General features: G+C 36.8%; 1 protein-coding gene across 6 annotated transcripts in view; it reads left to right on the plus strand.

Annotated features, from left to right (window-relative positions):
• Positions 1–11400: 11400 nt before the first annotated feature.
• The window catches only part of LOC109108241 (neurexin-3b-like), a 352875-nt gene continuing 337087 nt past the window's right edge, over positions 11401–27188 (plus strand). For 4 of the 6 annotated variants that reach the window (XM_042777419.1, XM_042777423.1, XM_042777424.1 and 1 more), the window contains exons 1-5: positions 11401–11603; positions 14702–15782; positions 21704–21721; positions 23308–23337; positions 25169–25180. In XM_042777419.1, the coding sequence (XP_042633353.1) occupies positions 15086–15782; positions 21704–21721; positions 23308–23337; positions 25169–25180 (757 nt within the window). In that variant the 5' untranslated portion in view covers positions 11401–11603; positions 14702–15085. Of the gene's footprint in view, positions 11604–14701; positions 15791–16490; positions 16501–21703; positions 21722–23307; positions 23338–25168; positions 25181–27188 lie in introns of all 6 variants that reach the window. The other 2 variants (XM_042777425.1, XM_042777421.1) reach the window with 2 other exon arrangements.

Here is a 27188-nt window from a genome sequence, read left to right on the forward strand (position 1 = left end):
CTTTGTAAAGTACATTGTCTGGATCATAAAGAACTTGATATTTCTCAACTTCCACGATGAGACGAGTGTCGTCCATTATTGTCTTTCATTATTGTCTTTCATTATTCTCTTCCAGGTGCACTCTGAAGACTACCGCCTGTGACACCACGTGCTGTTGTTTATGATTGTCAGCATGATGTCAGCACGACATCCGTTCTTCTGCCAATATATAGGCCTAGTTATAAGAATACGACTACTATTAATAATAATAAATAAATCTCTAAGGGTAAACTAGCAGTATAAATTATTTAAAGTTGTTTTTGTATTTCGGCCAAAAAGTTTATTTTTGGATAGAACTGTAAGTACTTTGACAGATTTTGTAAAAAAATAAATAAAAAAAAATACTAATAATAAAAAAAATAGAAAAAATATGTGAATTTAAAAATCATACATTTTTAATGTAATTTGCTAAAAACACAGTAGATATCATTAATGCAAATTTTGGGGAAAATTAATTTTTCGTGTCAGTACATGTGTATTTTGGCCATGATCATTGTCACTTTATCTTCTATACATATTTTTTAATATTAATTTTCTTTCCTAACATACTCTAGTTCTTGTTAAAACACCCTAGATGTGCTTATTTTGTGCATTTAGAGCACTTTTTTGTGTGAAATCATATTTATTTTGTCCATCAAAGGTATACTTTCACTTTAACTGAGCGTCAGCAGCGCAGCAAAAATAGACCCAGCGCCGAAACGATCGCAGCACCCACTGCTGCTCCTGCAACGCTCTGCTACGCAGGCTCTGCATGCGGTGTGAACGCTCTCATCTGTTAACATAGGCACCGGAAAAAATACGCGCTGCTTCTGCTCTGCAGCCGCTTGCGGTGTGAACCCGCACGAAGCCAGAGCTTTCCCTATCCTATCTTTTTTTCCCCTCGTCTCAAGAAATATCTGCGTCCCCACGAAACCACAAAACCAACACAAAACAATGTAGTATACATGCCAGACCAGCATGTGGCACTGTAATTCTGCCACAGAGATACACTAAAAATGGAGAACAATTCATTTATCAATCTGTGTTAATGTTAGTTTATAAAAAGACAATCGTTCAATGTTTGTTTATGTTTTTGTTGCTGTTACGTGATGTAGGGGTGACTGACTAGGGGCAAGACGTGGGCTGATGATGTCATCGTTTCAGAAAATATACAGATTTGTTGTCCACATGAAAATGCAAGGGAGGAGTTTTCAAATTTATCCACTCTGGGAACCGGTTTCAAAAAATATCGGTTTCACTCCATTCGTTTTGACGAAATGCCTATACGATACAAAATCTATGCGTATATAATGAAACGCATCTCCGTGTGGATGGGGCCTAAGAATTTCAACACAACTGGCTGTAGTCCACGATGGTTTCATTAGCAAACTTTTTTTTTAACATATTTTTAAACCTTAGTTTGAGACTAGTATTTTTTTCCAATCTTTGTAAAATGACAGTTAAATAAGACAAAAAATAGACAAGAAAAATTATAAGAAAAAAAATATTTTGATTTTGTACAGTGAGCGGTTTGAAATAAACATATACAAGTTTGAAATAAACATATACATACACCCCAACAATGTTTATGTCTCATCACACAGTAAAGCATCCCAATGATAATCTACTGCCATAAGAGCTCATGTGAAGTTGTGTTCTCTCAGACTCTGCCAACTGCCAAACAAACAAAACACTTTCACATCCTCTACACTTCTAAACAGCTTGAAACGTCCACAGCTCACTATTAAAGGTCCCTGAGTTGCAGCCTTTAATATCCCATTGCTGTGGCGAAAATGAATTAGGGAAGTTAATGTGATTTTTGCATTAGCAGATTAGAAATGTCTTTCATGCTCTCATTCCCATATTAGATCACAGCTAAGCCTGAATAGCTTTCTCTTTGTGCTTAACCTCATAATGTCAAGAGGACCAAACTCACTTTGAATGTGTCTCTTTTTTTCCTGAATGAAAAAGTTTGAAAAGGAGAGGAGGAGGACTGGGACACTGTGCATTTCTCAGGCTGGTTTGATGTCACATTACTGTGTGCGTTTGATTGCTCAAGCTCGGCAGTGTCTACATAAACTCTATATGATCATCTTTTCTATGGTCAGTTTTGCATGAACATTTCAATTTAACTGTGTATTTCGCATGGATTCTGGAAAATTCCACATAGATGGAACTCAAGCAGTCATTGTAGAAAACTGGATTTTACTTGTTCAATTAAAATCAAAGTATTCAGAGTAGACAACTTTGTAAAGAGTGACTGTGACTAAATTGGCACGTTATTTTATGCACTAAAACTGAGAATTCTTGTGTATTTTATGTAAAATGTGGTTCAACAAAACATACATTTACTTAAGTTTTTAAAGACACTAAAACATACAATACTGTTTTTAGAGCATCTAAACTTACAATACTGAAATATTTACAACATTTTAACATACAATACTGACGTACTGACGACACCTAAAATGTAAATTATTTAGGTATGAACAACTTTACAAATTTACAAATGAATCCTTATATTGAAATTGCCACATTAACAATTGTTGTATTGTATTCAGTGGTCATATCAATGGTATTATGTTTTCAGTTGCACTATTAAATGAAGTTTACTCATTTACTTAATATGAAATAACATTTTGTTCTGTGTGTTTTCTACTGCCAGTTCGTTTCAAAGAATACATAATGTGTAAGGGAAACAGGTCAATTTAGCTCAAAGGGAATCATTAAAGATTTTATAGGGAATTTGGACAGAATCACTGTTTTATGGCTGATCACTGAGACTCTGCAATGGATATAAATATCCAAAGTATAGTGAAAACTATTAATTAGCACAGTAAGAAGAATGGCAGTTTAAGACATTAACTTGTAAGCGCAAAACACAAGATACTTCTCTTTTCAATATGAATAAGGCTTTATTGGATAAATCTAAGACATATAAACTAATCTAACACATAAGCACGCACACACACACATTCACACAAGTTGCAGAAAGAGAGAAAGTGAGGAAAGAATGAGTTTAAGAGAATGAAAATGTGAAATCCCAAGTTTACAGCAATATGTGAATTTGCATAGACATGAACAACCATCAATCACTTAATTTACCCTCGCACTGATTTCCTCAATGAGGTTAAAATTATATTAGATGCACCAGTTCAGCTCAGAATCTGGAGGTAAGTTACTTGCGTTGCCTGTGTAAAGGGGGTTCCCTTTGTTGTCATTGAAAAGGGGGTTTCCCGAGGTTGCTGATTGGCTGGAAGTTCAGTAGTCGTCTTGGAAAGCCCATGGTTGGGAGTTGTCTGAAGTTTTGGGGTGGTTGTATTTTTAGGTGGGCACTCGAGGTCAGAGTTGGAGACACGGCATTACAAAACTTAACTCAGAACATGAAACTCTCAATGGAAAAGAAAAGAAACTAAAGTAAAAGAATAGAAGTAAAGTTTGATGAGACTAGGTGGCATTTTTCCTCATGGTTTTGGAGGAGCTGGTGTGTAAGCCAGAGCACGCTCAAAGAGCGCTAAAAAGCAGTGGCAAAAAGGCAAAAGAAAAACCTAAAAGCAGGCCTGACTAAAAAGTGACAATTAAAACAAAAGCTAAAAGCTAAAAAGCTAAAAGCACAGCTACAAGCCATGACCAAAATGCTAAAGAGCTAAAAGGCAAGATTTGATGGTGTCCTAAGTTTTTAAACTGGGTTGTTTGACACCTCCCAAATTGTGTCTCAACCAGTTAGATATTGTTTTTGCTCGGGGTGTTGTATATTTCTCCTCCCAATTCATAAATCAAATGTTATCTTATCAGTCACATGGTCTGAATTTTCCTGCTCTTGCAGAGTATACATAATACATCATTTCTATAACAAGAATATGATACATTTTACAAGGTATTGATTGATAGAAATGTTTAAAGCATGAATTTTCAAACTCATACATACCCAACATGAATATAATCATATAAACTATTCAATAGTTGTTCAAAATACACACACGATAAGTGATTAGAACATTATGACAACAAATGGGTTACATACATAATATGTGGGTTACATACATAATGCATATAAAATATTAATTTCTGATAATTCCTTTTAGCGTCATTTAGGTACATAAATACATGGAAAGGCAGTTTCTGTGCCATTCTGTGGAGTAAGGATATGTTCTGTGAAGACCAGAGAGGTTAAAAGGTCTCCATAGGAATTTCAGCCTGGTTCTTGTCCTCTAGGTGTATGGGGAGTCAGTCCAAAGAGCTTGTGATTGTGATTACTATCATGGATTTACAGTCTCCTTTTTGAGTTGGAATTGTCAATGTGTTATTTTGTGTTAATGTTGAAAGCTGTTCTGTGAAAGAGTTGGTTGGTTAGCTTGCTTTAGACTGGCTGGCACGAGGATTTGATTTACGAACATCCTGTATCTTTGGCCTTTCTGTGGAATTCGGCTCCTCATGTTTCAACCATGCTCCCGATCTAATCTTTAATTTGTCTGGTTCGCTCTGAAACCCTACACAAGACTACACTTTAAACCCTTAAAATGAATAACATTTCTGCAATCATTTAACAATTATTTGCCATGGGACACAAAAGGCATTTCATTGCTATGAATTCATTTCATTACCATAGTTCTGTAAATAGAATACACCAAAAAACACAACATGATTACAAAAAGAATCAATTTTATTTGTGCACTGTAATCCAAATCTTCAGAATCCATTCAACTGCGGTGAACAGTCCCAAACTCAAACTTTTATTCAGTGATCTTCATCTGCATCCTGAGCAGCGACAAGCAGCAAAACCCACGCTGACGCGCTTGTTACAAATTCAAAAATTACCACTTTATAAAGCTTTACAACAGGTTTTACGGAAGGAAAATCAAACGCTAATTGGCCCCTGCCTGCTTTGTCATAGATTGTGACATGCCATGTCTCTGATGGGGTTTGAATCATAAGGTGCATCCCAAATAACGTACTTATGCACTATTCTTTGACATTTTGTAGTATAAATAGTGCAAGTAGTGCATTTACACTGAAAATTACAAAAAGAAAAAGTGAACTTTAAATACCTGGATGATGCATTTAAATAACCGAGAAAAAATAAAATAAAAAACGAAGTGTGAAATGTTGGACACTTGATGCACTCAACTGTTAAAGCTTTAATTACATAGCGAGGGGGGTGCGGGGTGGGGGTGGGGGCTTCCAGACTCAGATGCCGAATGACAAAATAACCATATATAATTCATACACTACATTGTTGAGTACATAGTGCATAAGTGCATGGTTTATTAATGCATAGTGTATCATTTGGGACACAGCTATAGATGGATCAGGATAATAATCTGCATAATATGTTCAGTGATTTACAGCTTAAATTCTGCTATGCACCTCACACAAACCTACTGTATTCCACCAGAGAGGACGGCATCATTTGGATTACTTTTAGTACTGCTGTTGATATTTTTGCAATAAATAAATTATTATGATTGCACTTATCTTTCTGTCAAGTTTTTCTTTATACTGTAAATATTTTTAAGAAATCTAAATCTAAATCTCTTATCGATAAAATTATAAAAATGCATTGATACAAAATTACAAATATCTTGATATAAATGATTTGTAAATATTGTAAGTTTTTTTTTTTTTTTAGCTAAAATACATAGCAGTTTTTACATTTTAAACGCTGAAATTTGTCCCAATAGTACGTTTCAGCATCAATAAAGTTTACAAAAATGTATGTAAACATTATGTACTACTACCTATGTATAAACAATGAGACCAGTCATAAAAGTTTGTACTTTACTTTTCAGATAGTACACACTTTTTAGTGTCTGTGGTAAGATAATACCACAGCAAAAAACTTTTTAGTGTCTGTGGTAAGATTGTACTTTAGTTTTAAGTTTGTATAGGCTTTTTTTTCTTTTTGTTATTATTTTTTATTTTTTTATTTGTTTTGCCTTTTGTTACTCATTCACATGGTGAAAGGTTTAATAACATTGTTTTTTATTATTATTATTATTAGGAGCTTATCAAAAGCCAGGGGTCCAGAGTGAGGGTAAAATTCCAGGGGTTAGAGTGAGGGTAAAAAAATCATCATGTGAAACTATATTGTGTCTGCTGATGCAAGAAACCTTCACTAACAAGTTCACTTCATAGAAAAAAATAAAAATAAATAAATAAACATATTTATGAATGGATGACACTTAGCAGGCAACTAAAACACTTTAGCAGCCATTAAGAAGTAAGCAGTCAGGAGATCCTGACAATCCTGAAAAACTCCCAGTAACGGGTTGAAATACTCCACAATGAACCACAACAGCCAACTAACGGGGCCTGAACTAGGTTTAATGTGTCTGATGAGGACTAATGGGGTAAGATCTGATCAAATGGAGTCTGATCAGGTAAAATGATGTTTGAAGTTGTCTTAAAAAGGTTTCATAAGGTCTAGCCAGGTTTGATCAGATCTAATCCGGTCTAATGTGGTCTCACTCAGCCTGACACAGCAACACTGGCTTAACCTAATGTCACTGGTTTGGGGCATGACGATTACTATTTTTGCTATTCCATTTAAAGAAGTATGGCAAATTTATACAGTATATACTGTATCACCACTACTATGAAGCTGTAGCTGGACTATGGCTGGGGAAAGAAGTATCTGCTTTCTTTTCCATTTTCACATAATTGCGAAAAGGACTCTTCTTTTTTTCAGGCACTAACTTTGTCCCAGAGGAGGTCGCTGGGTAACTGGGCTGGTTATTGGCCTGTCCAAACATAGGCCAAATAAGATGAAGCCGAATGCAGCAAGTGAACAACTGATTTTGCTCCTGCAAACCAGCACCTGACCTCTGAGCTAATGCAGCTCTCACAGGGAAACTCTTTAATCATGGCTTTCTTTCTACACTCAGTTTGACAGAGATTAGATGACCAAATCAATTAGACGATGAACAAGAATGTGAGGAGCAGGGATAGAGAACGTCAGAAAGAATCCTGCTGAATCACACAGCAGATCAAATGCCACTGCCCTCTCACAGAGGTCTGATGATTGTGTGACAGAGGGGAGTCTAACTAATACAAAAGATTTTGACCCTAGTGTACCCTAGACAGAGGATAAGAGACCATGGCAAAAAAAAAAAAAAAAAAAAAAAAAAAAAAAAACCTGTATGTGTTGAACTAAATATTTTTCCACAGACTACTTCCTTCAGCAAACACCTTTATTCCTGTATCACCCTGGATAAAAATCCATGGACTCCATTGCCCACGACCTGCTCCGGGAGAGACTTTATCTTTTTATTATTATTATTTTCTTTTTTTAACATTGCCTTCTCCGAGACTGCAATTACAGACCTGTGACAAAAAGCCATCCCTCCATGCTTTTCATTAGCTTCACTCTTGTCCTCAGTCTCAGCAACTCTAATACACTTGCTTGTGGAGACAGGCTTAAGGAAAGCTCCATCTTAGCCTTTGACTGCCGTCCCCTACACAGCATTGATTGATCTGTCTTTGGGCAAGCCACACTAGCTGTATTTCCAAATCTAAAAGCAAACATTAACAGCTGTCCTCACCAACTGGCCCCTTTTCAATGTTGTGCGGCGAGATCATTTGTCACCGGAACAGAGTAATAATGTGTTTGCCGGCACAGGGCGAGGTTGCTTCTGCATACTGCATTACAACACAGAGATAAAACAGAGAGCTCACCAGAGACAAGCATGAGAATATAAATGTTCAGAGCTTGATGAATGGGATAGCCCAGTTCACTATTTTCCCTTCTGGGTTTCTGAGGACACAATAGGGCTGAACATTTTTTTTTTTTTTTTTTTTTTTTTTTTTTTTTTTATCTGTCTGTCTGTCTATCTATCTATCTATCTATCTATCTATCTATCTATCTATCTATCTATCTATCTATCTATCTATCTATCTATCTATCTATCTTTATGGCATACTACCATTCAAAAGTTTTTTGTTTGTTTGTTTTTATAATGCACATAACTCACAGCACTTGCTTGGAGTTGAGCAGCATTTACTGTGAACCACGAAAAGATTCCCAGTGCTGCGGTCACTGACGCGGTGCATCAGATTACATATTTATATTATTACAATGCAGTCAATTTAATAATCACGTTAACCATTGTGTGTTCTCAGTCATTGTTAGAATTAATAAAACCAGCCAGATTTTCACTCACATTTGGCTTTGCAAGTGTTAATTTTAAATATAGGCTAAACCCGGAATATTATACCCTTTTTAAATGTGAGAGTCCTAATTTGCCAAAGCACCTTGGACGTTCATGTTTTACTTGGTGTTGAATTTAAGTTTATGAGCCACTCTCCTCTGAATGTGTTCATGGGTCATAAAGAGACTTGCTAACTTGTGATGTAGGCTACTGCTCTGCACCAAACATAATTACTGCACTGTCTGTGATCATGTTAGAGTAAAATGGCTAAATGCATCCATTTGCATCCATTATGGAACAGGAAGTTCATTTCCCCACTTGACACAGTTACCAAGAAAATTATTCTTAATGCAAGGAAAAATAAGAGTAAGCTGTTCCTACCTATTTTCCCATGTGCATTGACTTACTTATATATACAGTATATATACATATACACACATATATATATATATATGTGTGTGTGTGTGTGTGTGTGTGTGTGTGTGTGTGTGTGTGTGTGTGTGTGTGTGTGATTTTCATTTATTTACTTTTTTGTTCAGATCAGAACAAAATAATGTTTTCTATTCATCTGCCTACAGGGCCGTCATTAGACAACCCAGAATCATTCCCAGACATGAAGAATGTACCCACATCACTAGGGCCAAGGTGCCAGCACCAGCTAGCCAAAGTGCCAAGGGTGCTAAACGGTTGGTTAATAGCACTGCGACTGAACCAGCAGGAAGGTGTGTGAGAGTCCCCATGAATTATTGCTAAGTCACACCTGTAACCCAGCATGAGTGTTTGCATACACACACGGATACTCAAACACACTGGCCATCTGGCGAAAGTGTGTAGCGTTTCAGTAGATATTATAAAGTCATGGCACCAGGACCTGTAGCGTTTCAGAGTTATTAAATGGCACAACATACCATTAGGCACACCTCTGTCAATAGATTGTTAATTATCGAATTTTCATGGCAGCAAGCCTTATATATGCATAATTTTTGCCATTGCAGTTGTAGGTTATTTTTTTGTATGTTAGTGTTTTTTATTTGTACTTAGTTCTTTTTTTTTACTGAGCTCATTTTAGAGTATAAGAGTGATTTTTATTTGTACTTATATTTTTTTAAATATTTACACAAAGATTAACTTTTGAAGGAATCAGTGTATCAACTGATTCGTATCAACCGAAATCAGTAACCGATTTTTATTAGTTAGGGTACAGTGACATCCCATCTATTAAAAATATAGGTAAATATTTAATTCATTATATAATATAGTGTAAGATGTATATCTTTGTCATTATTCAACTAACTTGTCTGAATGCAAATGTACATAGACTATTTTATTTTATATTTTACATTTTAACCTTTTACCCTTATACACATAAATTTTAATGTAGTAGTTTATTAAATAAATGCTTCTCTAAATATGTTATACTTTACACACTGTTCTAATTTTTTATTTTTTATTTTTTGGGGGGGGGGGTATCTTTTTTTTGGTATCTTAATCTTTTATTCACATTAGGCCATCAATATGAGTGTATCATTAGAGATATATCATGCTGTAAATAATATAGTAACTTGCTCTGTTTGCCGATGTTAATTTTAATTGGAGATTTATTAATAGGTTAATTTTATTTAATGTTCTATTGCTGAGTGACAAAGGTGTAATATTGTAGCAGAGAATGTCTGTCCTGCCTTGAAGACATTCTCTTCATGTGACTGTCTTACAGGTTCTCCCAGGGGGCTCCTCCACCTGCCTTGGCTAAAAGATGTTCCTCCTAATTATGACAGAGGTGTCGCAGGCCGCAGGGCAGAGAGTATTAGCTTCACACACTGTGAGTAAAAAAAGAGTCCAGATACAGTTCTGGAAGGATATTCTTCTTTTAATTTTTTGTGGATGGATTGAGGCAAGAGAAATGTCAGGAAAGAAGTGCCTTGTGTATTTAGGTAAGAGGTTGGCGTGACACTTCTTGTGGGACCTACTTTGATTTGTAGAGAGCTACATTTGGACATGTCTAAGTAGGTACAGTATTAGTTCTGCCAGTGACAGGAAGCTTGTTAGACTGACCTACTGTTTACAGGTCTAACATGACCCAGCACTAGAGTTAACTTTGATGAGACAGCCGCTGCTGAGCTTGGACACAGTTTGGAACTAAAGGGGTAAAATAGATTTGACTTGTAGCGTGTTTTTATGTGTCCCTGTGATGTTTGGGGGTGCTCTAAAAGCACTGTACTTAGACGAGCTCTGTGGGATAATTAATTGTAGCAGACGGTTTCCTGGAAAGTGTACAGGTGTCTTATGAGAGGTTTTGTTGAAGAAAGATGAACAGTTCTGTCTCTGTAACATGGGGAAAGAAGATCCTAATCTTCACAAGCCTTAAAAAATTACAACAAAAGATATTTGCTGTACTGACACTCACTCACTCACTAGCATTTGCAAAGTGGCTGTGTGTGTGCTGGTAAGGTGAGATGCACTTATGGGAGGTTGCCATAATCATGTTTCTCTTAATCCTGGTTAGAGAGAGAGAGAGAGAGAGAGATTATTTATGGGAGGTTGCCATAATATATATATATATATATATATATATATATATATATATATATATATATATAAATGTACATACAGTTAAGATCAAAACCTACAATTTCATAAATTCCAAAATTTCAAAGTCACTGCTAAGTCATATTTGAAGTTCTCCCAACAAGAGTAGCTCAAAGGTGACTGAACCCCTTTGCAGGGTCATTACAAGAGAAGCTGGTCATTCTTAATCTGATTTCTTGAATATTGCAGGTTTACAGTAACATTAATTCATTCAAGTCCCCCAAAAAGGCTGGTCGTCCACACAAGATAAATGCAAGAGAAGACAGGATAATGCAAGACAATGCCCCTGTCACATTGCAAAACGGGTAAATGGTAATGTCCTCCGGCCACAGATGTGCTGAAGTCATTCAAAGCGAGGGCATCTACATTTCCTACTAATTTCTGACAGCAATAACCCTCAACAATTTTAGTTAGTAGCTTGGCAGTTCAAGCACAATGTCTGTTCAGGACCATGGAGACTTCCCCACTTCCAGTGTTCCTGAAACTGAGGAGATATGATGTTAAAAGAAGAATTAATATGGATATTCACTTATGTAAAGATACCTGAGGGGGATTCCTGACAGAAAGCGCTATATTTGTCTTGGTACGTCTTTAAATGGCGTGTTTAATGTAAGTGGTGGGCGGAGCCGCGAAGCTCGCGAGCACAGGACAGGCTCCAGCACCTCAGTCGAGCGGAGTACAGCGAGCTCTGTATACGCGGATTATCCCGCTACACTGTATTTGACCTCAGCATCACTCCATCCGCGCTCCATCACTCGAAATGTGGATTAAAGCGTTTTTGTTTGTTTTAGGAGAAAATTTGTAGAATAATCCGGATTCTGCATTGGTGGAGTACAATCTGCATCAAATAAGGTAAATCAGAACTACTTTAAGAGATTTAGAGAGTTTCACAAATGCGTTTAGTCATTAAATCACATTACTCCTGTTATACTACCATGTTTCTGCCGTTTGAGTATTTATACATATATATATTTTAAACGCATATCTTCCGTGCATTTTTTTCTGGGATAGCTATATTCCTCAAATGCAAACGCATGCAATTTAAATTCGAAATATATATATATATATATTACAGCCTTAAAGAGATGGAAACATTCTTAAATATTGTATCCTATTAATCTTATGTCATAAACATTTCTAAAATATTTAATGGATGTTTGAGATCTACTGTCATTGCTAAAGAAGGTATTGAAGGATGCAAGATGCAAGCAGCAGTCTGAACATGAATTAATCCCCTCCCCCCCGCTCTCTCTCTCTCGCTCGCTCAATCTCTCTGCTTTAATGGTGCAAAACTTTCATGGCCCTTAAGAATGTAAAGTTACAATGATACGGTTTTGTTTATTCCAAAATATTGCTGATATTTTCAGTTTTACAGTTTGTATCTGCCATATAAATGACATGACCTCAAGGTCAGCTGCCTACTGATGATATTACTATGTTACTTTTAGATAAAGATGGTGAGTTTTTATACCATCATTTGACCTGAAAATGCGTCATTATGTTTGATGCCACTAGTGATATATATATCTCCATCTTTCCAGCTTCTCATATGCCTGTATTTGTGTATGTATGTGTGTGCGTATTCCTTTTGAATACAGAAACCATTTAAGGGTTGAGGTGTGTCACTTTTTTCTCTCATATGGAACACCAAAGGAGATGTTTGTCAGAATGTCTGAGCTGCCCTCTTGAAAAGATCGATGGAGAGGGAGCCTGTCAAGCTAAATAAATAAAAATAAATAAATAAATAAATAAATTACCAGTTTCAACATTCTGCTATAAATATCTGCTTTGGTGTTCCACAGAACAAAAGTAAATCAGGTTTTGAAAGACATGAGGGTGAGTAAATGATGACAGAATCATATTTGGGGTAAACTATTCATTTAATTGGGAATCCCATTTGAAACAGTGTGTGATGAATAATTTCTATTCCATAACGCCCATGCCGCTGCATATTATTATTACACTGCAGGTTACTTTGGCTTGCTCATTTTTATTATTTTTTTTCTTTGTGAATGCATGTCAGGAGGTATTGGATGTCTTGATGTCAAATTCCCTTTTCGATAAGAGAAATTCCGACATTGAGAGTTTGAGAAACATTTGCAGGAGAAACCCAGCAGAGATTGACATGACATTGGAAGAAAGCACATATGGAGACATAATCAGCATATATATTTGTTGTTTCCTGTACCCAGCATCTTGGCCTTGCTCACAGAGAATAAAACATGCTGGAAATGTCTGTAAATCATTCAAGGCAGATGGAAGACTTTTCCTCTGATAGTTATGTGTAAGCTTTTCATGCTCTTTTGCCTTTTGGGAACCAAATGCAACATTTATTCTGTTTGAGTGAATTTTCTATGGATTACAGAGCATGTGGCAGAACACATACTTCAGAGTCTTAATTCCTCATCTCTAGTCTTAAGTTCTTCATGTTTGCTCATTAAATGGGATGTATTATGCTTATGCCCAAAACAACACTGACCAAAAATCCTGTCCAAATGTCTTTTGAACAAGAATCCTCATAGACTAGTGCCTCTGGAGAGTTCCGATCAGATCTATACAATTTGTAACCCAATAGTATGTATTATGTTTGTAATAAGTCCTCTATGTGATGTGTGCTGCCAGACCAATGGCAGTTGTCATGTGCCGTTTGTGAAGATCGGGTTTCAGGCTAGCCTGTTCCCAGTATAGCAGACTGAACAGGAAGGCTTTCTGAAAACCTGTTTTAAATGATGCCTTGCCCATTAGTGTGACATGCATGGTAAATGTCTTGACCATGGTCACTGCTTTCTGCTCGGGTCACCATTTTCACCTTTCTTCTCAAATCTTGCAAGGCGCTTGTTCTTTATTGAAATACAGACAAGACCCACTATCGCTCAAGAGACGCTCCACGCATCGGTGTTGGTATCAGTTGCCTTAATTCAATAGCTGGCTGCCAGGGAGAGATTAACTATTCAGGGCAGGTAGTTAAAGGGGCTATTGTGTTGCACCACTATGGAACAGCTACGATTGGGGAGGTTTTTGTCTCTGGGGGCTCCATGCCAAAGCAACAGCCAGGGCAGGGAGGGATGGAACTCTACACACATGTACAGTATCTCTCCGTCAGACATCTGTCAACTGACCGCGTGTGTTGTAAATACTTAATTGTCGTAAACACAAAATATTTGACAGTGGCTTTTGTGACTACTTGTATTTGCCAAAATACAAATGCAGTTTTGAATATTGAATATTAGTTGTGTTTGCTTTATTTTTGTGCAAACATTATTTAGGAGTAAAATGATTTACTGTTGGCCTGCACAAAAGTATATTTTCAACACATTTATATAGCAATAACAGCTTTTTAAGGTAAAGTGTGCATTTTTAAGCCACTAGTGGCATCAAACATAATTGCAAAAAGAATGTAAATAAATAGGTTTTCCAATTTCCACATTTGCCATTGGTCAGACAAATATGTAATAATGTTAAAAGACAGAAAATGCCATGTTGGGCAGCTTAAATATTTTTCAGGAGAAGTAAGTTATAACCCTTCTGAAAGGTTTATTTATAGTCCCTGAACACAACGAGAAAGTTTTTTTTTTTTTTTTTTTTTTTTTAAAAAACAGTATGTTTTTGTTTCAAAAAACAGTATGTCATTCTTTAACATTTGTCAAAAATTGTCAGTTGAATAAATTAATCATATTCAATTATAGCTAATGATTTCTACCAATAACAATATAAAACTATGTGATACTGTAAAATGATTGGGTGAATATATTAAATCAAACCCTGACAAATACATTTGTAATTTTTTTCCTTTTAAATTTGGCACCCCCAGAGGGTCCCAGGAGTTGGTCTAAGGAAACATGAGTGTAAGGGAACTCCAAACTGCTCACTGTATATAGTATATTTGTCTGTGTATGTAATGTATAATGAATCTAATGAAAATGTATGTCATTTTTTCTTTATCTTCACAGATCAGGCAAAAGAAGGACCAATGTGGCCATAACCATGTGGCGATATAATAGAATCAGAAGCAATATGGAGCATCTCTGTTTTAATGCAGAAAGTCAACTCAAGGGAACATCATCATTAAAGCCCATCTAGATAGCAGAGGCAGACCAGTTGTCTACTTCTAATCTCAAGGCTGTTTGGTCTGTTTGGAATTCATCCCGGTAACCTTAAACAGGATTTAGGATAACATGTGTCAAGAACCTCAATGGCCTTACGTTCTTCACTCATATGGTTATCATCTAAAGGATTTGATGTTTCTTCAATGACCTCCGTATCATTTGCCAGAAAATATAACTGAGGAGTTTTATTTTGTTCATTGCACTCTTGTAGCATAACCACTGGTTACCATGCTTCCCATTTGCCGTCCCCATTGCGTACTTTTACTTTTCAGCACCTTCCTGAGTCTTGGTTTGGGCCTGGAGTTCACAGGTTCAGAGGGTCAGTGGGCACGTTATCTTCGCTGGGATGCCAGCACCAGAAGTGACCTCAGCTTTCAGTTCAAAACAGCTATATCAGATGCACTGGTTCTCTACTTTGACGATGGAGGATATTGTGACTTCCTGCTCCTGAGTATTGAGGAAGGCAAGCTGAAGTTGCATTTTAGTGTGGACTGTGCAGAAACCACTATAACCTCTGACAAGGTGGTAAATGACAGTCGCTGGCACTTTGCCACTATCAGCAGGCACAACCTGCGAACCGTGTTGGCACTGGACGGAGAGTCAAAGGTGGACGAGGTAAGACCACAAAGGCAGTTCATGAAGATTGTCAGTGACCTGTATCTTGGAGGAGTGCCTCAAGACATTCGGACATCTGCCCTAACACTACCAGCGGCTAAGGAGATGCCACCGTTCAAGGGGATTATTACAGACCTAGGTTACGGGAATCAGGTTCCAACACGCCTGGGAAGCCAAAAGGTCCGGTTAGAGATGGAAGGCTTGTGTACGGAGAACCCCTGTGAAAATGGAGGCAGTTGCAGCATGACTGACGGTGAAGCTTACTGTGACTGCTCCAAAACAGGATATATAGGTCGTTACTGCAATGAAGGTAAGAATGTCTCCACTTGAATTTGAGCACATGTCTGGCCAGTAGTTTGATGTCATTAAGTTAGTAATCTATTTATAAGAAAACCTAGTTAAAAAAAAAAAAACCTTGCAACAACATGAAATCAAAATTGACCTTATTTACTTTCCTGTTACAAATTCATGGTAAGTTTAAGTCATGGTAAGTTTATTTAAGTCGTAATATACATGTAATATACATGTGCAGTTAAATTACACCTCAATTTTTCTCATTCAACAGACAAATAAATACAAACAAAAGTTACTAGGAAACCAGTTTGACCACTTGAAGAGAACTGACAATATGCATCCAGTAAAAATCCCTGTAATACTAACTTGCTATTTTGCAAAAATGGTTAAAGTTAGATGAAGATTGTTCTAATGCAATTACATTCATATATTTTAAAGCATGGTTTAAGTGTCCAAATAGTCTTTAGCACCACTAATGCTATTTAAGGTGTCGATCTTTAAGACATTTAATAATAATGATGTTTTGATTATCAGTAATTATTTTGCTCAATGTATCACTGATTGAGTGACAGTTTATGTCAGCAATGATTACCTTGACATGTTACAGATATTGTTTTCACTTTAAACCTTTTGCAAGCGCTTGTTTTTTCATTTTATATAGTCATTGTTATAGGTTAAATTATACTTTTTTCCATCAAATATCCAGATCCTGCACATGTTACAGACAATGGAAGGTACACCACAATTTCAAGAACAGAACCTTTTGAACTGAGATTTTATTTCTACTATCTGAGACGAGAAAATGTCTTATTTCTAAACGGTCATGTTTCTTTTTTCAACTGTACTTCAGTGTTAAGACCTATTTGGGATTACTCTCACTGTAGACTCCCCAGCAGGTATTAAAATAAGTCTCAAAACTGATTATACTTTCTGAATGCACACTGAATTGCCAAGAGACTTTGGTGCTGTGGTTATGAGAGATTACTCTGTTCGTGTTGTGCCCTGTGTATAGTCTATAATTCCACAAGCATCTCAATTTATTCAGGGCATGAATATAAAGGCATCCAGTCAGGCAGGGAATCAGTAGACCCAAACCTCAATGCCTGACTTATTGCATTTCATGATCAAACCCAAGCCCTTTAGACTGATCACACCAGCCCTGTGCCTCAGTGCTCAGTGGGTTTTCAAGATTAAGTGATAGTCCTCAGTAGCGACAGGAGATCAGGCTGTATGATCAGATCACCTTTGGATCAGTAGGGGTGCTCAGGGCTGGAGGGCTGGTGAAGGATGTTTCTGTGTCTCTGGCCTTCTGGCAACCAGTAGGCCTAAAAAAGTGCCCTTAATGAGGAGCCAGTCAGCAGCTGCTCAAGGGAAAACTGATGTGATAAATGCGAAGCTAGTGGACCTCTAATCTCAGAGCAGGGGTTTTGCTCAGCCTGTCCTACGCTTTGACCGCAGGCATGGCTGTCAGGGCTGTCACAGCCTGTCTTGGCTTCATCAGGCCCCAGTCGTGTCCACAGATTATTGGACATGTCTGATAACGGATTGCACCGCTGAGCTGTGAGAGCGTTTCGTAATTAGGGGCGGAATGAAAGAGAAATGGCTAATTTGCTGGTGGGTGATGGGGGAAAATGATGGGCTTAAACTTGGACTTACAAGCTCTTAGCTGCTCACAGCAAGGCTGCATTTACTCATTTAAGGGTAATGCACTAAGAATTGATTGAAATGAAGTTTTAATGGCAGCAATAGTAAATTAACAAATTCATTGCAGAGTTTTGTGAATAAGGCACACTATATAATGAGTCTTATTTACATTGAAGGGTGTTTATTTAACTTCAGACACTTTTATGTCCCAGGAGTTAATTTTTATTAAAAGTTGGATTTTATTTTTTATTTTTTTAGTACAGTATATGAAATGTTATATAAGATCACTTTAAAACTGACTTGGGGACGTTTTACCTTTTATATGTAGATTATTCCTTTTATATGTAGATTATAGTTTTACTCTAGTCCCAGTGGTGGACCTTTAGTTGTCCAATATGAAAATTATGATTATAAAAATGTATGATCATCTAAACAAAGACTAAAGTAAACATAAACCATTTCAATAATTATTGTGTGGAAATATTTTTTTCAAAAATTATGACAGTTCCACCACACTGGATAATTTTGCCTCTGACAAAGTGTACTTGTTTAATAAGGAGACAGTCAGGTCAGTGAAGATAAATTACATTGGAAATTACATTGTGATGGGGTTTCAGAAATATTGAAAAAAGAAGAGTGGGAGAAAAAAATGTCCCATAGTTAAAGAAAATGATTGGCATGTTTATACTAAAAATAAATAAAACAAAATTGTAATGGCTTACTGTAAATAATCATGATGCAATGCTAAATTCAGCACATTTAGTGACTGATTAAAATGGATTGTAGATTGAAACTGGACTCACTCCAGATCCAGTGTTTTTGAATTCATCTTTTAGTGTTCCAAATGTACCAAAGTAACAAATGTGAGCTCAGAACTTTGTTTAATGTTTACCCTTGGTAATCTGTCCAACCTGCTATTGTTTTAAGTGCAAACAGACACGGCAACAGGCTTGCAAAGGCCCTCCAAGCATGCAGATGGCTCAGGAAAGCAGACAGCATACCCCAGTGTGTATGAAAGCGCTAGATGGGCCTCACCACCCCAGCAAGAGCACAACCATCAGTATTATCATGTGGAAATCTGCCTTAAACTGCAGGCATATTAAAACAATTCCTGTTTAGCCTTAAAACACATGTTCCGTCTGCCCTGACGATGTGGATGAGAGGGTACCATTGGCAAACTGTGCCACATTGTTTAGTTATTGAGATCACAGCAGCCAGATAACACACACACCGACGCACACTTTATTGTAATTCCAGCTACAAAACATTAAACCCTGTGATGTTTCTGTGCTTGTCGCATTTTAGACACATTCATTTAGCTTCTGTCTGTTTAATCTCTTAGTTTATTTGCAAAAAACTGCATTATAAAGAAGTACTCGCTCAATGATGCTTTAATTATTAAGAGACTCAATGAAAAAGAACAATTTTCTTGTGATTAGCTGCACCTTATTTTCTTCACCTGAGAGCTACACTTTTTTTTTTTTTTTTAACTGAGCCTTTTACAAGATAAAAAGCAATTATTGCTCAACAGCATGTGAAAAAAATGTCAAAACAATCGCTGTGGGCTTAGCTGTGAGGATTAATAAATATACATGGAAATATGACAGTTACTATAATCTTACTACAAAAGTAGGTCAATAAAAAAAATGGGGGGGGGGGGGGGATTGCAACCGGATTCAGGCACAGTTGGCATTTATGTCTCTTGACCTAACGCAGGCAAATGTTGGGATTTGAGTTTGGGGATGAAAAATAGAACAAAGGATTAAAGCTGAGCAGCATGTCATCAAGAGGGATATGGTCACATGAAGGTGATAAACCCTCTTTCTCTCTCTCCCAGTGCTTCAAGTAACCAGTCAAAGTGACACTGTCTGGAAATCAGCTTCTGTTCTCTTCTGTGTTTGTTTTGTGGAGGCACGGGTATTTTTTTTTTTTACAGGCAGCCATTTTGTTGACAAAGGAGGCAGTATTGTAGTCAAGGTCAGCTTACACAAGTCCTAGTCCATTCCAAGTCAAAACCGAGACCAGAAGAGGGTTAAGTGTGGTATGTGTTAGGGAAGTGAGGTGGGTTGGGTTTATTTTATTGATTTGTTTAATTTTGATTTTCTTTTGTTGGGTGAAGCCTGGTTTCATATGAGTGTCACACAAACCTCTACAGCACACACAAAGTGTGCTGTAATCCAGATACATAATAGAACAGCGGATCATGTGCATGAGTCAGCACAGACCACAAAATGTATCCGCAGTGTTGTAGTACTCTTAGTCCAAGTCAAGGCATAGTCTAAATGCTCCATGGCAAGACCAGGACCATGAAAATATGGTCTTGTACTTGGACTCAAGTTCTGCAACACTGAAAAGTCATGGGTTCCTTGGTTTTGAAGCAGATTGAATTATAGGAGAAATCCAGCATACATCACCAGAGAAAGTTTTATTAGAAGATCAAGTTATGATATTATGATTAAAACTTAAGGTCCAAAAATATAAAAATAAAATATATATATTCAGGGATGAAGAATTGATACATTTTCATTTCATGCTGACTTTAAAAGTGTATGTAAAGTGTTTGGTGTGATTTATCTACCAATAATTGTGACTTGTGGATTATGTGAAGTTTAGTTATTTATATTGAGTTATGATGTATAGTGTTGTTAATTATTAAGAGTTTATGAGTTTTGAAAGGTTTATATGTTAACATTACAAGTCTCTAAGGAAGCTCTAAGAAAGTTTCTCCAAAGAGAAGATTATTCAAATTTTAGACTGAACCTGAGCTTAAAAGATGTGCTCTGTTTCCATACTGGTCGAGTCGGGTCAGTGCTTGTTTGGTGCTGGTCTAGCTCAAAAACAAGTATAGCCATTTTGTTCGCCTGCAAACAGTGCAGGTCAGTCAGCATACTCTTTCTGGTAAAGCTGGGCGACCAAGGAAGTTTGGTCGGGACACCAGCACCCAGAATCCTGAACACAGCATATCCTCAAAGGTCCTCAGATTATGCCAGTCCTGAAACAACATACAGAAATTCATTTTTTTGATGTTTTTTTGTTTTATTTGTTTTATTTTTTCTGTTTTTATTGTTTTTTTTATGTTTAATTATGTCTTTAATTGATTTTTCTGTACACAAACTGACAGTCACCACTGATAAGCTACTACTAAATATTGTAGAAACTTAATTTTCTGTAATGTTGCTTTGCACTATACAAATAAACTTGAATTGAATTTAATTGAATATCTTGATGACCAGCAATGCTGGTCGAATCAACTTTACAATTAAACTTTGACATGAAACATCAGACTGTCTCCGTCAATTGAATTTACCAAAAGTGCTGTAAGCTAAGAAACCCAGCGAATCCTAAAAGCTTTACAAGTGTGCCCTAAAAGCCTTTTGAAAATGTAATAAGCCAGGCAGACCAGGCATTACTGAATAAATAAACTGATCATCCTCTGGTTCCAATCATGAAAGGACGACAGGAAAGAGACAAAAAAGGAGACAGACTCTAACTCTCAGATAGAGATGTCTGATTTTGCTTGGCTTTAAGAAAATCCAGGTGGTAATTTTCCAGCCAGTAAGGAAGGAGGCCTGGATTTGCCTTCCGAGATGGCAGATGTCGGGAGTCATAAAAGATTTCTAATCTCATATGGCAAAATTACTAGTCTTTGATTGCTTAGTGTGACATGCGCAACAATGGCCAGTGATTCGCCCTTGTGATGAAATTCCTATACTAAAGCTAAATGTTAAAATTTGTTTTTGCTAACTTTACAGTATGTGGTTATTTGGTTGAAATGTGCAGTTCTCCTCTTGCAATCAGTGTGCATTCATTTAAACAGGTTTATTCAGAAACAAAAACAGCTGTATATGATTCACTTGGATATGCATGAGTCTTCAGTGAGAGTAATTCTATGTGTTCAGAAATCCACAAACCTCACAACCTCGTAAATCCACATGGTCCACATCGGACAGCTGGCTTTGTAACCTGCTTGGATTTATGGCCTCATCTAGAGTATGTGAGGAACGCTGTGGCATTCTGGCCACTACAGCAATATTCTCGAAGTGATGGAGTGATTTGAAGTAATAATGTCAATCTGTTTCTCTTAGAAAATGGAACAGATTTTAAAAACTTTTTTCCACAGGATTTTTTATTTTTACAGCCATGCACAGGGACAGTCTTGATCCCTTGCATGAGAAACCAGTCTGTTTATAGCTGAAAATTAAATGTTTGCATGACAGCCTCCATGCAAAGTCAAAAGCGTGTCTAACAGTTGAACTCTCTCTGTCTTTCCCTTTTATGCCATCTTCTCAAAAGCTGTGAACAAAACCCCTGGTAAGTGAGTCTTAGGCTGTGGAAACTCATCACATACTGTATACATTCAAATAAAGCTAAGATAAAGGATTTAAAATAATGTTCTATTCACTTAATAGTCACTTTCACACATGAAGCCACATAATGGCATAAAACAGCACTCCAAATACCTTGTGCACTTTTCCCATTTTAAAATCACAGTCCAAATAAGCATATGGTTTATTTAAATGTGGGGTTTTTTTTCTAGTAAGATATTTTTTTAAGTAAGCTGTTTTAATACATTAATGTGATAAATATTCAAATGTATTACTAACATTATAGATGTTATATTTTACTGTGATCTTTAAATTACACTAAATTAAAACTTTCATGTAACATACCATTACACTGGTCATTTTCTCCTAGTTTGTAATTCTCCTGACAGATGATCATAGTGCTTGTTGTCATGTTGTATTTAAGCACACTATCACAGTGCTGGCAGTGAACATAATCCTTGTTTGTAGTGAACTGCTCCCACACCTCATTAAGTTGAGCCCGTTCTATTTTTTTACAAGCCAAGACTCTGTGTCGTAGAGGTAATTATGTGTAGCACAAGCTACATCATACGCTCTAGAAATCCATCAGAGTATTTAAAATAATTCATCAGTGTCTATTAATAATCATTGATAACCCTATACCATCTCCAAAAGCACACAAGATATTTGGAGCTGAATGCACAAGTTTCCTGATTTCCTGATAAAGACATATATGACATTTTTGTGTCCCATGTCTTGATAGAAGTAAAGGCCACAGAGCAATTGCGTTCAGTTGTGCTCATTCAGAACTTTGTGACCTCATAGCTGGCAAAATACTGGAATATAAGGGTAAATGTATATATTTCTGACAAAGGCTGTATGTGTGAAAGCGTCAAATGACACATTCCTGCTCATAATACAATAATGTATTACTATTAGAGTTGTCAGTCTTATAAAAATCATACAGTTTATTACATTATATGCTGATTAATTAATCAAATTAAAAACAAATAATCAATTATCATTTTTACTTTTTTTTCAGCAGGGATACATTAAATTGATAAGAAGTAAAGCCTTTTACATTGTTACAGAAAAAAAAATCATACTGAAGATATATCACAGTTTCTAGAAAAAAAAAATAAACAGAACAGCTATTTTTATTATTATTATTATTATTATTATTATTATTATTATTATTATTATTATTATTTACATTATTAATAACCAGAAACATTTCTTGAGCACCAAATCAGCATATTCTGAAGGATCATGTGACACTGAAGACTGGAGTAATAGTTGCTAAAAATCCAGCTTCCCCATCACAGGAATAAATTACATTTTAAAATATATTGAACTAGAACACAGTTTAAGCCACCAGTAAAGATAACTCAAAGACATGATAGCAATGTTATCAATCTCTTTTCTGAATGTGAAGCTTTTTATATTGTAGAAAGCTTCAGCTTTAGTGTGATAGCCATGGTTTGTCTGCCAGCAAACCATGAGTGGTCACAATACCTGAACAGTACTGGTATTGGTGTTCTCAAGTTTTCTCTCTTTCTCTGTCTGTTGCTCTCGTGTTCTTTTTTTCCCAAGGGTTCGCGCATATGGTGAAGTCTCCACAAGGTATGCTCAGTTCTCTCAGTACACATTGTCCAATGTGTTTACATTGTTGTTGTGACTGCTCTTGCATGTGCATGCAGCTCCCTGCAGCATCCTTCTTTATGATTGGTTCTGTCCTCATGACACTGCATGATCATTGTCCTCTTGCTGAATTATGTCATTTCTTTCTGTAATACTGCGGTGAACTGTCAGGTCAGGAATGCTGTTTTTTTTCAAGGTTGACTCTCCCGTGATGTCATAGCGAGATACATTCTCTCTCATCTGTTAGACTGCTGCAGTACCAACTGACCTATAATGTATAATCACCGATTTGCCCTCCATATTACTTAGATATCATTCATAGACTGGAAGAATTACTATGCAGTGATAAATAATATATCCCTGAGCTAAACTCATTCTCTGAATGAGTGATGCTGAAAGGAAGCAAAAGTGCATGTTGATAGAATTATTCCTTTTGAACAGGTTTTGCTTTTTAAGTGTGTGCCGTATGAATGATCTGCCATCATGGTTTTGTCCTGAATTCTGGGCTTCTGCCAACTTTTGAAAGTGAAAAAGTGACAGTGAAAGTGATGTGACATACAGCCAAATGTTGTACGGCGACCCATACTCGGAATTCATGCTCTGCATTTATAACCCATCCAAAGTACACACACAAAGCAGTGAACACACACACCGTGAACACACACCCGGAGCAGTGGGCAGCCATCTATGCTGCGGCATCCGGGAAGCAGTTGGGGGTTCAGTGCCTTGCTTAAGGGCACCTCAGTCGTGGTACTGAGAATGGGGAGAGTGCTGTACATTCACTCCCTCCACCTACAATTCCTACCGGCCCAAGACTCAAACTCACAACCTTTGAATTACAAGTCCAACTCTCTAACCATTAGGCCACGACTTCCACAACTTCCACTTTTCTAATATTTGTACAATTTTATCAGTGCATTAAGTTTATGAGCTGCCAATCTAAAATGAGATGGTACAGAATAGGGTCTGATAAAATAAAAACATATTTTATCTTGAAAATGTTGTCAACATGCAAAGGTCAAAATGTTTTAAAATGTGTAAAAATATTTTACAACCTTCTTACTAAAATTAATGTTCAAACAGAGTAATAAACAAGACCCTTGTAGAGAAAGATACAGCTGAACAAATGAATCAACATATGCCTGTCTTCTAAACCAGAAATATGAATGTAACAAAGTTTGTAAGTCGGGGAGGAGGAGGTGGGAACCATGAATATTCAAATAAAATTTTAATAATAAAATAAACACAAAATAGCATGACAGCCCCTTGCGGACGACTTTCGTGCACAAACAGAACCAAAACACAAAATAAAGTCCAGGCCTGGTCCTCTCTTATCTTTCACTGTCGTCACTCCTCCTTTTATCCTTCCGGAGCTCCTCCGTGGGACTTGAGACCGGTGAGTGGCGCAGGTGACACGCATTAACATTTACTCCACCGGGCTTGCTCTGTTCCCACGACTCTCGGCCCGCCCCTCTCGTCACAATTAAATAGTGCCAAACTCTGTCCCTGAGCATCTATTAGTTTGAGAAATACTAACACGCTTTTCTCCACCTCATTTCAAGTGATATGGATGGGGAAGCAATTAAATCAGTATTATGTCTGTAGTACAATTAATTCTAAGAAAAATCAAGTCAGATACTGCGGTGTGCATGCTCACATTATCGGATCCTGAAGTACATGTGAATTTGTCCAGAATGTGTGTGTAACTCTCATCCTGCAATTTACTGTCCCTGTCTCTTTCTTTCCCACTGTCCTTCTTGTTGACATCTCCCTTCCTGTTTGTCTCTGTGGAACCTTCTCAACCCCTGTGTAGGCAGAAATAAAGGTATTGCACACTTTCCTTATTATCTCAGTAGGCCTTATTAACAATGTTTTTTTTTTTCTTTCTAATTTTAAGGATGGTTAGATATTTAACTGAAACATGGAGAAAATAAATGCTGATCAAGAAACCAATTTTGTGGTCAAAATAGGTGAATCGTCTAATTTGCAGTAAGATGAAGATGTCTGGAGGGAATTATTTATTGAAATAATACTTTCGATTTTTGAGGAGTATAATGTTGCAGTGCCCAGTGTATCATGTTGCTGAGTGTGTGAACAGACTGGATTTTGAAGACATTAGGTATATAATTCAGAGAGAACTTGTGTTTTGGTAGACAGCTTGAACATCAAGTGCAGACTGCTTGAAGTTGTTTTGACACCACATTAAACACATTTCCTGTCCTCTCTATACACTTTATATCAGGGTTCCTCAATAGGCGGCTTGTTTGGCTAATCTCAAATAATGTGGCATGAAAATTCAAATGCAGCATCCGAAAGCGACATTAACTTACATCGTGTCTACACCAGACGCGACTGGTGTGGTGCGACGCAACAAAATAGAATAAAACTTATTGTAATCAGTGATGCTGTCTACACATAAGTTTGCTTTAGCCTAATTTATTTTCAAGATCTGAGGTAAAATATCTATTGTTGCGTTCACTATGGCTATGAAGATCACGCAAAATAATATTCAAACTCACATTAGACACTTTTAACACTGAATAAAGCACATAATCATTACCTGAGATTATCACTGTCATATTTTGTATGTGGTTCCTGCCGTGACGTCGCAGAAAAAAAAGAAAAAAAAACCTTTCTAAAATAGAATCCCTCGTCGCTTATTGTCACGTGTTGCTGTGGCAGGTGGTTAGGACAAAAACTACATGGAAAAGATACTTTTTATCTCTTCACATCTGGTTGTGACACACAGTGGAACAGTTTGATACCCCAAAAATCTAAGTATAAAAATATTATTGCTGACAGATTTAATAATTGAATCTGCAATTAGGGAAAGTGGAGAGAAGAGATCCAGTCTGGAGATGAGCAGGAACTGTTGATTTGAATGGAAGACATGGAGATCCAGATTTTTTGTTTGTTCATTTTTTTTTTTATATTTGTGTTTAATATTATGACAGGCAATGTTCTTCTGTATCTAAATGCAAAAATGTTCATAATTCTTTGAATAAAACAGACTACTTGGGGGGGACTACTTTTTATTTACAAAACCAATAATAATAATATAATAATAATAATAATGTAAATGGCCCTTGGTATTGTTGGCAGAATTCGCCCCTCGGCAAAAAACGAATTGAGGAACCCTGATTTATATCAATACAAATAGTAAAGAAGCCAAAACATTTACATAAATGAACAAATTATAGTATGCTAGCAACACTACATATAGCAGATAATGGAAGAGACAGCTAATCATAACAGTTTTCTTTCATGTACTGGAGGAGGAAAATTAAATCAGCACTTCACCAACCCTCTACTTATGTTTTACTGAGACAAGAAAATAGCTTAAGCTAATGGCTGAGGATCAGTGTGCTGGTGCTGAGGATGATGAAATTACTGGTGGCTGAAGGTCATCCAAATGGCTTCTGCTCAGAGCTAATCTAGAGCCTGCGCAAGACTAGACTAGAGTCTGAAGTGACTGGGGCTGGGTGGGTTAGCTGGCTACTGCAGTGTGAGAGATATGTTATGTGACTAGCCGTCTTTGAGGAGTGATTATAAGAGTCAGGAGAAGTTCAGCTCTGGTTAAGATAATCTCTGCTCTGAGCTTTAGAGTTTCACTCTTCGGCCTCCAGTCCTCAGCGCTCACTTCTACTAATTATCCCCTCAAAGTTTCTGCCTCTGAACAAAGACCCTCTCTATTTCTCATTTTCTCCCTCTCTTCTTCTTCTCAGTGCATTTTAGTGATCTAGATTTTTGGGTGGATTTATCCAAAAATCCCCATCTCTTAGGACTGTGATTCGTTGGATGCATTGCACATGCACACATCAAACCAATGTTCC

Source organism: Cyprinus carpio, chromosome A20 (assembly GCF_018340385.1).
Source record: "Cyprinus carpio isolate SPL01 chromosome A20, ASM1834038v1, whole genome shotgun sequence".
NCBI lineage: Eukaryota > Metazoa > Chordata > Actinopteri > Cypriniformes > Cyprinidae > Cyprinus > Cyprinus carpio.